This window comes from Hakea prostrata, chromosome 7 (assembly GCF_041222555.1).
Source record: "Hakea prostrata isolate BN-2017 chromosome 7, UWA_Hpros_2, whole genome shotgun sequence".
Taxonomy (NCBI): Eukaryota; Viridiplantae; Streptophyta; class Magnoliopsida; order Proteales; family Proteaceae; genus Hakea; species Hakea prostrata.
Window position 1 is genome coordinate 14,470,068 of NC_142606.1, and position 14,053 is coordinate 14,484,120.

The following is a 14,053-nucleotide window of genomic DNA, read 5'->3' on the forward strand; positions in this document are numbered from 1 at the left end:
CTAAACTGAGGTACAACAAAAAGAGAAATTACATATTGCAGAGAAACTCAAAATTTTCAAAACTTGTGCACCAAGACTGTTTCTCCAAAATAAAAACTTGTGCACAAAGGCTACTGCAATTCTCAACAACTTTAACGCTATTTTCTAGATAGAGGGGGCAGGCACAAAATAAGTGATCGACATCCTTGATGGCATTCCAGCAAGAGTCACCTGAAAAGACGGGGGGGGGGGGGTAGACCCAGATATGACAATAAAGGAGGAAGATTGGATGGGGAGACATTGATTAAGGGATCTTAAAATGGTGAAGCTGTCATGGGGGTTGGGGGCTTTGAACCAAACAAGGGGTCCAAAGTCATAATGGAGGAGCAGTGATGGATCAGGTATTAAGCTGATTTGGACTGGAAACACTAATGAAGCAGGGAATCTGCCTTTTTCTTTTCTATCTTCTTCTTCCTCTCTCTCTCTCTCTCTCTCTCTCTCTCTCTCTCTCTCTTTTTGTGTGTTGGTGGAGGGGGGGGGGGGTTTAGGGGGGAATGATGGGATCAAACAACCTTGAGAAATGAAGGAAGAAAGCAAAGTAGATTTAGGAATACTAGAGGAGTAGACCTAGTAGCTGTCTAGAAGGTTGAGGATTGAGGGCTTGAGCCACACAGGCTAAGGATTTCCTTACCCAGGCCAAGCATTATTCCCACATCACGTAGCTGAGGATTTCCTTCCTCAAGTACAAAAAATGAGCAACAGAAGCTCAACCAACAACAATATGGCTTCTTCTGTGTAAGCATGGTTGAAGTTCTTGTGTTCAAAGGCCAACTTGCTGATCCAAAGACCCTAGTTAGAGTACCATTTTGCAGATTGGTGCATTTTTTGACTGGGATCTCTTCTTCTTCTTCTTCTTTTTTAACTCAGCTTGGGTTTTGTTAAGTTGGTGTACAGCCTATTTTGGTTCTTTTGAACACAATGGCTCTATCAGATTTTTTAAGAACCTAGTCCAAATTGGAGTTTGACTTTGTTATGTGGGTTGTTTATGCTACAAGATTCTAAAAGCCTGCCTGCTACACTTAATTTTCTAATAGAAACTAGAAAGCTATCAAATCATACATTTGATGTAAAACAACGTCAATTACCATTAGCAATGAAAATATGTAAAATCCATATATACCTATTACACTGGTGGTCGCTTTCATTCACAATCTCACTTGTGCATTAATTACCTAAGCATTAAACTGTTAATACATCATTCCAATGTTTAAGTTCCATTTCGAAATACAGCCTACATCAATGGAAAGATTTAATACATCAAAGCATGTTAACCTTTGCATGGAACACTAGTGCCCTAAAGCATTTAGTCATACTATTCTACTCTATGCTTATAGGTGGCATCGTCAGAAAAGCTCAGGTACAATATCCTTGTGCATTGAATAGGCAATTGCCAGTTTGTGTTGATATAGACCCAATCTAGTGCCACTAGGCTGTTGGACATATGGCTGGGTTGAAGAGAGCTACACGGGTTCTTACCTTTCAATTAGCTCTCTTTGACCCCTTACTAGATACGAGGCCTAAGCTACGCATATCCTTTCTCACCACTTTTCTTAAGGTAATCCAAGGTCTATCCCTAGTTCTTCTAATTCCTTCAATCTGTATTGAATCACTTATTTGTGTAGGGGCATTTAAAGGCCTCCATTGAACATGACCATGCCACCTAAGTTAACTTTCTTTTAGCTTATCATTTATTAGAGTTACTCCCATACCAGCTCTCATATAATCATTCCTTACCAAGGGTCGGGATTATGCACTATGAAGTTGCTTTTATAGCTCTCTATTACTTCCTCATGTCCTGTTTCAACTGGCTGATTAACTAACATGGTTAAACCGTTAAAAAAAAAACCAATTTTCTTATGTTATGATCGTCAGATAATACTTTTACAAATTACAAGTAGGTAATAGTTAGTAAGAATTTAATAATTTACTTTTAAATTTTGAAATTATTTGTCTTCAAATAGGCTGCATGAGAAGTTCAGAATCCAGCATTAACTTATGTGAGTGCGGGTGAATTCAAGTTTTAAATAAGATGATGCTTCATGCTTGTATTAATTGAAAGTTGAAACCATAATGGTTGCTGGCTCTCTGGCTAGAGATGATGGGTCTCGACCTCGTATTTACTGGTAACTGTTGGACTTCTTCATGCTTGTGTATATATATATATACAATTATACATATATAGTTATTGGCTCTCTGGCTAGAAATGATGGGTCTGGAATTCTTATTTCCTGATTACTGTTTGAACTTGCAACAGAATGAAGTTTATTTGATTTTAACTTACATGATCAGTGAAAACCTCTGTAAGCATGTCATAGATTCATAGTGAAACATAATACTGCCACCTGCTTGGTGTTTGAAGGTGATGCGCTTACTCACCTTATTATTGCTAATATCAGGACTTGTGATTTTTCTGGGTATTTTCTACTTAATTGGATTATTTTGTATATAAGTGGCAAACACATATGTTCAATTTGCCGTGGATGAAGTTACGGTAATCAAATGTACCGACTTTTGTGGCCCTTATTCTATAAGTATAATTTCTTGGAATATTTATATATATAATGAGAAGTATGATTCAATTTGGTTTCTTCAGATATGATTTGGTATATCTTTTTTTGCAGGCCATTCTTCCCCTGAGGGGTAAAATTCTGAACATTGAAAGAAGGGATGAGGCAGCTATGTACAAGAACGAAGAAATTCAGAATCTTATTCTCGGTCTTGGACTCGGAGTGAAGGTCATTCAGTGTTCTCATTGCCTCATGACCTTTTTGCTTTCATTTTCCTAAACTAGTTTCTTGTCTCAGGGAGAAGAGTTCAAAAAGGAAGCACTACGTTACCATAAGATTATCATTCTAACAGATGCTGATGTCGATGGGGCTCACATTCGGACTCTTTTGCTGACATTTTTCTATAGATATCAGGTAATTTTGTAGTTATAATTTTCTGAAAGAGTTTTTGCCTGAAGTACAATGATTGAGGGGTGTTCTTTTATGGTGCAGAAAGCACTATTCGAAGAAGGCTGCATTTATGTGGGTGTTCCACCCCTTTATAAGGTTTGCCTCTTTCTTGGTTTCCTAAATTGACACACCATTTTTTTCTTTGTTGCTTCTCAACTGGTCTTCACTGATATTTCAGATTGAGCGGGGTAAGCAGGCATATTATTGCTACGATGATGCAGAGCGTAAAAAACTTGAGAACAGTTTCCCTCCAAATGCATCATATAACGTCCAGAGGTTCAAAGGTAGAGATTATTTTCAATGTGATCTTTGCATGCCAATTTCACTGACAGTTGATTGAACAATATTTGTACAAATTCAGTCCAGAAGTAGTTTATTTGCGTTTGGCTATTCTCACCTGTTGTGCAAGTGATCTAGCTGCCTCTTTTACTTTCTATTTGTTCATCTCTCCCCCCCCCCCCCCCTCTTTTTTTCTTCTTTTAAATGCTTCACTTGGATATTCTAAGAGCTGGTATATACATGTATAATGCGTTTACATATTGTTAAGCATATCGTAATTGCACGGATCTGCAGAAGATGATTGGTAAGGGAATGGATGTGGGTTGTCTCCATAGAACTATTTGTATCTTTACATATTTTATATCTGTTGTGCAAGTGATCTGGTGCCTGTCTTACTTTCTATTTGTTCATATCTTAAAATCACTTGGATATCTCTATGAACTGGTATACCCATGTATAATGCGTATACGTATTGTTAAGCATATTATAGTTATTGCATGGATCTGCAAAAGATGGTATGATGTCTTCTATTCTTCATGAATTTGCATCATCTCTGGTTAAGACTTTGGAGATGAAAGTGTCTTTGTACCATTTGGATTGGTGAAGACCCTTGCATTTTAGATTTGATAATTGTTCAGAAGATCTATCTTTTAAACGAGACGGATCTCCAATAAAATGAATGGTGATGGTGTAAATCAAAGTATTTACAGCATCAAATATTGGTTGATTATGTTCAAGAATTGGTTCACCAGTGTTTGCATTGGTTTGGGTAGCATTTAGGATTCCTAAGTGCTAGGCTGGGGTGAGGGGGGTCCCACCAACCTTTTAATTGTTCAGTAAAACCTGCTACGAGAAATATGGCTACTGACTGGTCATTGGTTTCACGGAGCTGATAAGCATTGGCAACCATGGTCATTTTCTGGAGTTTATTGTTGATTTGATAATCAGTTAAACCATCAATTTTTCATTCATAAATGATTCTAGAATGGTATTGGGCATGGGTCCTACTGTTGCCCAATAAGGAGGTCAGGGAAAGTGGGTCGGTGGTAGTAAAGGGCTAATTGATGGGTGGTGTTGTTGATGTTGATTTCACGAACTAACTCAGTGATGGACTCGCCTGAGTTGGATCCAAAATCAAACCCATCCTGAATCGTTTCGATTCGGTGAGTGGCATTGGAAGCAAATGCTTCTGCAGATTTTGCAGGAGTATCAGGAATGATAAGGTTGCTTAAACATGATTCAATTTCGTTAAGCATTTTAGATTTGCTTAATTGTTTTGCATTAATTTTGGGGATTTGATTGGGCTCTGATACCAAGATAGAGTAGGATCTTTCGTGGTGATAAACGTTGTTACAAATCATCGGAGATGATACAAGGCATTGTTACAAACATGATAGAAGATGATACAGAGAGGGGAAGGGATGAAACCAACCTATTCCTAGAGAAGCACTCCTCTAAGCTCTCTAATCTTGCAAAAAATCCAACTCCCGTTCTCTTGAGAGCACTCTCAATTTATAGAAGGAGAATCCTTGTTGATGAAGGGGGTTCGTTGGATTCTTTGTAATCTTGATTGATGGTCAAGATCATTTCCTTGAGATTTCCTTGTAATTCTTAAAGATAATGATAAGATTTCTTTTAATCTTGTCCGTTAGATTGGAAGCTTGAATCTTGAACTTTGATGTTGCTTTGATTTGATAAGTTTGCATTGTACCATTGGACGCAGATCTTTGCTTTGCACCGTTAGATGCAGAATTAATAGATAATGAACCATTCCAGGGCATTCCATATGTCACAGATACTGTTTTTCCTATTGGTCTAGTTTAAAATGATTAACCCAATTTGGCTGAGCCGGGTTTTGGCTTATCCTATTTGACCAAGCCGGATATTGGCTGGACCATTCTTAAACCATAATGATGAATTAGTTGCCCTTTTACTGATAGGACACATCAGACTATTCAGGGCCGGAATAGTAACGGTAACCCATATTTTACCCTGGGTAAAAAGGTGCCGATATTACCGTCATGGCTTACGGACCATTCTTTGATGCCGTTATGGCTAACGGCTTCACATCCTGGGAACTGAAAGGATTGGTTAATTGGCAGAAAGCCTTTTGCCTTTGCCGGTAATATTGGTAGTATTCTTGGGACGTCCACGTCCTCGCCCGCGTTTGCTAGTAACACGAACAAAGGGGGAGGAAGCCACAGACTCGGCTAGAAGATCATCTTCATCATCTTCTTCGTCATCTAGTGGATCCTGAGCATGTTGTCCAATGTGGCAATGGTGCATCCGAGAATCACTGATGGATTGGTCATACTCTTCTTCTTCGTCTTCTTTGTCAAGAGCTTGGCTTTTCTGCTGCTGGTAGATGAGGCCTGAGATATTGTTGGTATTGGTTCAAGGCCTGTGAGGGACTTGATGAGTGCCGGAATGCTACACTTGGATATGTTGCAATTGTCCCACCATTTGGTATGATAAGATTGTGCTAGACATGGTATTGTCCATTCATTATCAGGTGCAGTTTTGGTGGCTGCACTAGTTTGTTCAGCAATCAAATAGTCCCAATACATTATCCATGCCAGTTTGCAATGGACAAAGAACCTGAGTATGTTTGGTGTTGTTGGGCAAGACGTTGTATGCTGACAAAAGATAGTGAAGGTTTCTGCCATAGAACTTGGCATAATTGTTTCAAGGGGTCCCATAGTTGCCCACCATTGGTTGAACCAGTATGGAAATGTTGTGTTGATAGGGAATTTGTGTGCAAAGCAAAGGAACCAAGAATGACGATTTGCTTTATTTTGATAGAAGAATGCATGCATCCATGCATCAAATATAATCAAAATAATGATATTGGTTGGGTTGATATTCAGGGTTGGAGAAAGTCTGACACTGAAGTGGTGTTGTACCCCATTCTTCAGGTGTGATAACCTGTAGAATGATAAAAGTAGTGTGAGTCACCAGAGTAGGGTCGTTTATGTCCATTGTTTGCTTCCAGATAACGGACTCAGTGTCAACTAGGATGTATTCATAATATTCTTGGGATTTTCCTGGGTTGGTGGAATAAAAGTCCTAGCCTTGCCAAAAGAGCTTTTGGGCAATGGTTATGGGATCGGTGTTCTGGGCTCAAAAGGGTTCAATGGTGAAGAGTGTTGGTATGAAAGGTCGAGTAAAATACTTGGTGGTGTTGGTTTGAGACCGGGTAGTCATTTTTGTTTGAGTTGTTTCAGGGACAAGAGAGGGAGTACCTGTGGGTTTGGAGTTGGCACCAGCAACAATGTGTGAGTAGGGTTTGTTTGAGGCAACAATGGCCTGGTGGGTGTTGTTCTTGGTTGCAGAAGAAGAGGCTTGAGCAGACTTGTTGCCATAAGAGGTCTTTTGTTTGATGGCAGTATTGGAAGAGGTGGTTTGGGGGTAGCCATGTTGGGAGTATGCAAATTCCTGGAAAATGGAGGTATAAATAGGTCAGGACTGCAATGATGATGTAATGATGTGTTGTTTGAAAATTTGTTGTAAACAAATTATGCAAGTTTGGAAACCTGTAAGGGTGGAAAATGATTTTGAATTTGGTTAATTGTTGAAAAAACAATGTTTTTTAATTGATTTATTTGAGAAATTTGGGATTTTTCCAAAAATTCAAAAAATATTTCTTTTCCTTGAATGTTGGTGGTTATTCCTGTATCAGATACCGTAAATGGCTTAATCATCTCAAGAAATGGTTGCCCTAAGATGACATTGGTAATGATATCTTTAATAAGGATAAAAACCTGTCTAAGACGTATCTGATTGTTGTGAATGCAAACATTTGATAATTTGTAATTGACACCGAGACTTTGGCCATTGGCACTAGAAAGCCTATGGGTAGTTTTTTCATAGTATTGAGTAGGGACAAAGTCCCTCCTTGATGCAGTTAGAGGCTGCACCAGTGTCAACCAAGGCAATGGTGGACAGGGTGAAGGAATCATTGATGATGAGATGAACTCAAACATGCCATTGCTGGAAATGGATGCTATTGATTAATTGGTTGAAGTCCTGGTTAGGGACAAAATAGTCAGGTGATTGTTCAGTATTGTTAGGAACAAATTGTTCCGAGAATTGTTCAGTATTGTTAATATTTGTTTGTGTGGAAATGTTGGAGAGTTGTCCTTGGAGAAGGCTTAACTCCTGTTTTATTTGGGTAACTTCTCTTTTGAGACCTTTGGTCAATGTCTCAAGAGCTTGGATGTTGAAGTCACTGCTTGGGAGAGAAGGTGTTGATGAAGACGGTTTAAACCGATTGTAAATGTTGTTAAGATTGTAATTGGAATGTTGTGTGGGAATAGGTTTAGGAATCAAAGATTCTTTAACCTATTCAAGATATTGTTTCTTTAAATCGGGATCTTGTATTTGATCAACAAAATGAAGAAAGAAACTTGGAATAGTTTCATTCCTAATCATATTGATGGTATTTGTGGAACATTCACATATTCCTGATCCGTTGCAGGGACATGTGAAGATAATGGCTTCAGAGTCGTCTGAAAGACTACTCAAATCAGTATTGATGTTATTGATTTCGTGTTTGGAATCAGACAAACTATTTGGTTTGGCGAACAAATGGAGATTTGAACTCTGAATTTTTTCATCATCAATTATTAGATTGACCTTTTGTGCCATACGGCAGTATTTGGCCAAGTGACCGACTTTGTTGCATTTGAAACATTTTCCAATAAATGTTCTTCTTTGTCCATTTGGTTTGGAATGTTCTTTATCCTTGGTATCAGAGCCATGAAGGCGTGGTGTATGATTAGAACAACTCTGGTGTAACCAAAGCTTTCTCCGTGTAAGTCCGGTTACCCTTCTCCTTGTAACCTTATATTTTTCATCAATGCATTATCATTATCATCAACGAATGAAAGGGATGGCTCTGCCGACCTTTTTTTTATTTTTCTTGCATCATTTGCATATGGTCGAATTATTGCCTAAATTTCTTTCTTTCAATTCTGTTACGCATTTTATTTCATTAATACTTTAAATTCTTTATTTTTCTTGTATCATTTTTTTCTTCTTGACGGGTGAAGACTTCTCTAAGTGGACCCCTTTCTTTTAGGAGGGAGAGAGAGAGAGTTTGAAAAAATCACCCGAAGCTTGTCTTCATCAACTGTTCATCAACCTGTGAGCCAACAGAGACCAATTTGGCTACCAATATCCTAAACCAAGAAGAATTGAACAATGACTTTGATCAATCTTTGGCGGAATGGAGTATGCCCAAAGTCCCCAAAAAAGAAATTTACCAATAATCAATCTTCGGTTTTAGGGAAATCATTAAGACCGTTGAACAAACAATTCGTGTTTCTTCTAAATTGGAAGAAATTCGTCTTCTACAAAAGCAAACAATTCTCAACCTTAAACAACAATACAATTACATCCATTTTGGATGTGTCCAAATAGCAAATAAACCTCTCCACCGAGAAGGATTAAACACTTCCCTCATTTTGGCCCTTAGAGACCAAAGGTTTACCCAATTTCAGGTTTCCTTGTTAGAAGCGGTCGAGACAAGTCTTTGTCGTGGACCAATCTTCTTTAACCATTTTCTAAACTTAACAATATCCCTTGATGATAGAAACATTTTAGACTCTTTGGTCGTCAACCTCCAAACCAGTGTTTATGACATCAAGCTCGGATCCATACCAATTTCCTTAGTTTACAGAATTCAATACAAGGTTTTGAAATTTGTAGCCCCTGAGGCCCTTAAAAAATCCACCAGAGGACGAACAAAGTTCTTTGAAGGCTTTGATTGCCAATCAAGAACAATTCAACCCAAGTACGTTAGTTGGGAAGAGGTTAGTTTTCCCGTACAATGGACCTTTCAAGTTGTGCAGCCTCAGGTAAGACCTGCCTCTACTATTGCATCAATAACCCAGGACCAATCTGGACTGGTAACAATGTCCTTCGATCGGATGAACCTCTCTGGCAAAATACGAGGTGAATCCTCACAGTTAATCAAATACCATCAACCATCCAGAGCTTCTTGCTCAAGCATTCCCTCTGACTCTAGTAGTCTATTGTTAGAACCAATTATCAGACTTAGCAAGTTAGTTACCAATAATCAAATTGCCTGTGGTGTTTACACCAAGGAAGACCAATATGAACAATCTGAGGAAAGCCAAGCTGATCCCGAGTCACTGACTCCTTCGGCTATGGAAGTTCCCCCAAGGAATTCATCATTAATGATGATTTTGCCCGATCAACCTTTCTTGATCGATAAAGTGTTGCTCCGGCAAGACTTTAACAGCCCTAACAATGCCCTTAGGAAAGATTGGTTTAACGAGAAATTTAATCTTCTTGAAAAAAATTCAAATTCGTGATGCTTGGTATCATGATATGGAACAATACAAAATTAACATGAGATTCTGTCTGGTTCGCCTCTTATGCTAAGAAACATCAGATAGATTATCCGTGGAACAATGGAACAATAAACCAAACAATTAACCCATTCAAAAAATGGCTCATCAATAGAAACAATAACCTCTCTCCATCCTCCAATGGACCAAATCAAATTAAACATTGAAGGTAGAGATGTTTTAGTTGCCTATTTTAAAAACAAAGAAGGTCTTAGAGGTGGAAGTCTTAAAACTGTTAAACAACTAAACTTTACCAACTCAAATCTTCAAACAATAGGTGAACAATCAATAAGAGTTGAAAACCTTGTCCAGCAAATACCAAAAGAAACTCCCAAATCTGTTTCTAAACCAAAACAATCCTTAAACACTCCAGATGATAGACTCAGTGTAGGCATAGAGACAAGTATAATGAAAAATCCACCCGTAGGCATACATCTAGAGGGGAATTTGGTGTTATTTGGGGCTGAAGCTAGCTGTCCAGCCTATTTTAGGCCTTTTCGACATGCTGGTGACCTCGGATTTATGAAAAAGTACTGTAGTTGATAGTTTCATTTTGAACTCCCAAGTTGGAGGCTGCTACACTGCAGTAAAACCCTAAGATGGACTATTTTCACTTAATATACTCATAAAAGCCCTTGAGTCATGCATTAATGTTCAAACATCTGCTCGACCTAGAATCATGTGAAAGCTTCAATAAAAATGAATGATTTGAAATGGCAACAGGCTTTGAAGAACTTTGGTGAAACTCCTATATCTTGGGGAGATGGGGTACAGATATTCCGACTCAATCAAGTTTGAGATATTTTATACAAGGGATTGGTTTGAAAATTGTGGTTTAAGTTTCAGTTGAAAATGACTGAGATCTTGGTAAAAGACTAAAATCTCGATTCCTGAGAAACTGAGATGAAACATTTAAGTGTAATCAAAACTTGTTTTTAGTTGACTTAAACTCACTTGTTCAACCAGAAGTCAAGATATCTTGCTGGTTTTGAGAGCTTCAACTTTGGACGCCCTTTTTGATGATTTTGTTGGATTTTTGCCAAAAACAAAGGATTTTCTGCTACTTATAGTGGATCTTTAATTCAAACAAGCTGATTTGGAGGAAGACTTAGCCATCAAATAAGCAAAGGTAACTGTGCCTCTTATGCACATTAGAACTCCTTATATTTGTCATGGGGTATGTTCCTAAATTTGTAGCCTAGTATTTTAAATTCCAATTTCATAATGGTAGACTTGGGTCAAGAACCATATCAATCATTTTAAGGGTTTTTCTTTTCAAAGAAAATAGCTTTCCCATTTTGTGTTGAAGCTAGCCTTCAAATGGCTTGTATACCAGAAATTATATGAAAAAATCCATGATTTGGGTGTTGAAACCACATGTCAAGATGGAGGAGGTAAACTGCCTGGCATAGACTGGGTTTCATGAGATCTTGGCTAGATCTTTTATCTCTGCCTGGTTGAAATCCTCAAAAGTGATTTTTTGGGCCATGGTCGAGATCTTGGTCGAACCACGGTCTCGACTTGACTGAGATCTCAACCCAGTTATTCTACCTTGGACTCACCTGGCAAGGCTGGTATCTTCTCTCGCTAAACCAAAAAAGCGAGAGGTCACCCATACTATGGTTTGACCCTAGTGCCATGCTGATGCTAATGTAATCAGGGGCCAAGAGGGGCACCTTAATTTCACATTTGACAAGTTCTAGCCAAATAACATGTGGAAGTAAGCATGGTTATCAAAGCGTCCGCCTAGGCGTGCCTAAGCGGCCGCCTAGGCGGCAAAGCGGTTTTTGAACCGCTTAAATTGTGACCGCTTAACTAACGAGCTGATTTCTTGCTGCTTTTTTGCTTAGGCACTACCGCTTTACCGCCTTTTGCACCATATTGCCGCCTAAATGCTAAAGCAGCCGCTTTTTTTGCATTTTGTAATTTTTGCTTTTTTATTTATTTTTATAATCATAATTTATTCTACAATGCCACATATAAATTTATATGTGAGCTATTTCGGAATCGAGGCCCAATTTGCAAATGACCTGCAAGGCCCAAATTGCCTGTTGGCAACAGAATGTGAAGCATGAGCCATATTCAACATTGATAATCAATGAATCATTAAATAAACAATGACTTGGAAATCGGAATAATGAGATCTATTAATTTATCATTAAATAAACAATGACTTAAATCTTATGATGCATGATGAGATGAAGTTATGTTTTTATTATTTTTTTGGATAATTTTTCATAATTGTGATTCTTGAATTTTTTTATTTATTTTATGAATGTGATTGTTGAATGTTTGTTTAGTACTTTAGCTTATTATAAAAAGTAGTTTAAAAGTAGTTATATTAAAAATATTGACTAAACTGTTTTGATCGCTTTATTGCCGCCTAATCGCCGCTTAGTCGCCTAATCGCCAAGACAGAGCCCCAATTGCTTTGGTCACTTTGCCGTTTTAATAACCATGGAAGTAAGAAGCCTCATATTTAATTTGTGGGAAATAAAAAAATCAATGCTTTCACTCATAGTTGATTAGCCTAGTGCAACATATAATGGGGAAAGGCAACGCAAATCTGCAAAATCTAGAGTGTGGCTTGTCAAACATTCCCTTTTTTTTATGTAGAGTAACTTCTTGGCAATTTCATTTCTGTACTGCGTGGTTAATCTTTAAGTTAGGCACAAGTTTTGATGAATGTCAAAAACCATAGCAAGTGTCGTCTTTGTTATTGTACCCAAAAATTTGTGAACTGATATACTCAGTTGCATCTACCTCAATGTAGTTTCTCTTTAATACATTTAACAAATTCCCACATGATGTGAAGAGGCCTGACATGCAAGTTCATGGCTTCCTGAGAGGGTTTATTCATGCACAAACATCCCAACCTTTTGAGTTACTGCCAAGCAGGGATGATCTAGTTCCCACATTCACACAGTTTGTGGTGGTGGAAAGGATGCCAATCATGGTGTCGGTAGTTGTGAGGGCAATAGATTTGCAAGCCCCTTCATAATGATTACAACCAAGCAGAATCAGAGTAAAGCCAATCTGATTCATGGAAGAGGCTTAATTTGTTTATGATACACATGATGGCTGATGCAGACCATGATGCACATGCCCTCATGGTTAAGAGTTTATTTGTGAGGCCTAGACTGCAGGTTCAGACTGGATGAGAAATACGAACACATTGACATTTAGATAGATGTTTCCTCCTTATCTGAGGCACTCTGGAAGAGAGTTGTGGATATGGTGGGTATGGAAAGCCACCACAGTGGCATGCACCTTCATTTCCCACACAAACATCCAATGTTGGGTATAGTGGGTACGGTGGTTTTACATTTATCAGTATCCCTCTTCATCACTTTCATTCTAATCTGCTCACGAGAATCAGTACAGGGACAGCATGACATGACCTTTTGTGATAAAATCTTGCTGGATCCACATTTGCATCGTCTACTGACCCAGTGATCTCTAAGGTTCAGGTTCCTAGAACATATTGATGATGAGACTTACTAGGCTGTTGCAATGGACTTTTAGCACTTCTTTAGACATAGTATGACATGACCTTCAGTGATAGGATCTCTCTAGCCCATACAGAATTCTATTTGGTATTGACATAATTGGCGGAACAGCTTTTTAGAGCTCTTTGAGTATCGCCATGATTAACGGCTGTATACTTGTTACCTTTTCTCAAATAGTTTTCTGAATTTGCAGTGAGTATTTTAGTTGTCTCATTGAATTTTTTGTGTTATACTGCTAAGTTCTGCATAGTAAAGGCTTTATTCGAGAAAGGAAAAAGTGAGGTATGTTTTAACAATCTTGGATATGTTACAAAACCAAACTATCATGGTGGTTTTGGTTTTTTTCATTCTATCTGAAGGTCCCATTATGTTTGGAGATGCTTAATTAGGGTCTTCTTTAAGTTTCAAGCCAAAACATGATTATTTGGCCTTCAAAATGTTCAAAACCAACTATGGAAACATGCAACATGGCCCTTTTTTTTTGGTGGAAGAACAACTGTAGTATTCTCATGGGATTATTTATTAGTTGATTAATCTGATGGGTGATGATGTTGATTCGTTTGCTTTCCCTGACAAATTTAGTCTCTTTGCTGGGATACTTCCCAAACCTAAGAAATTCATGTTACTCACTCAATCGAGTGCTTGTTTGTAGAGGGATTTCCATAACCCACTGAGGTTAATATTTGTTTTGTAACTATCCTTGCACTTTGTAATGTGTTTTTCGTGTCCTGTAAAAGGTCTTGGAGAGATGATGCCTGTGCAGCTATGGGAAACGACAATGGATCCAGAGAGAAGGTTACTGAAGCAATTATTCATCGAGGATGCAGCAGACGCAAATGTTGTCTTCTCCTCTCTCATGGGTACTCGGGTAAATGCAACTTCTTTAATTATTAGC

General features: G+C 38.2%; 1 protein-coding gene across 2 annotated transcripts in view; it reads left to right on the forward strand.

Moving 5' to 3' along the window:
- Positions 1 to 14,053, forward strand: part of LOC149010017 (DNA gyrase subunit B, chloroplastic/mitochondrial) — a 48,627-nt gene that overhangs the window by 33,866 nt on the left and 708 nt on the right. For both annotated transcript variants that reach the window (XM_089163803.1, XM_089163802.1), the window contains 5 exons: positions 2,661 to 2,774; positions 2,844 to 2,960; positions 3,039 to 3,092; positions 3,175 to 3,280; positions 13,896 to 14,026. In XM_089163803.1, the coding sequence (XP_089019929.1) occupies positions 2,661 to 2,774; positions 2,844 to 2,960; positions 3,039 to 3,092; positions 3,175 to 3,280; positions 13,896 to 14,026 (522 nt within the window). The remainder of the gene's footprint in view (positions 1 to 2,660; positions 2,775 to 2,843; positions 2,961 to 3,038; positions 3,093 to 3,174; positions 3,281 to 13,895; positions 14,027 to 14,053) is intronic.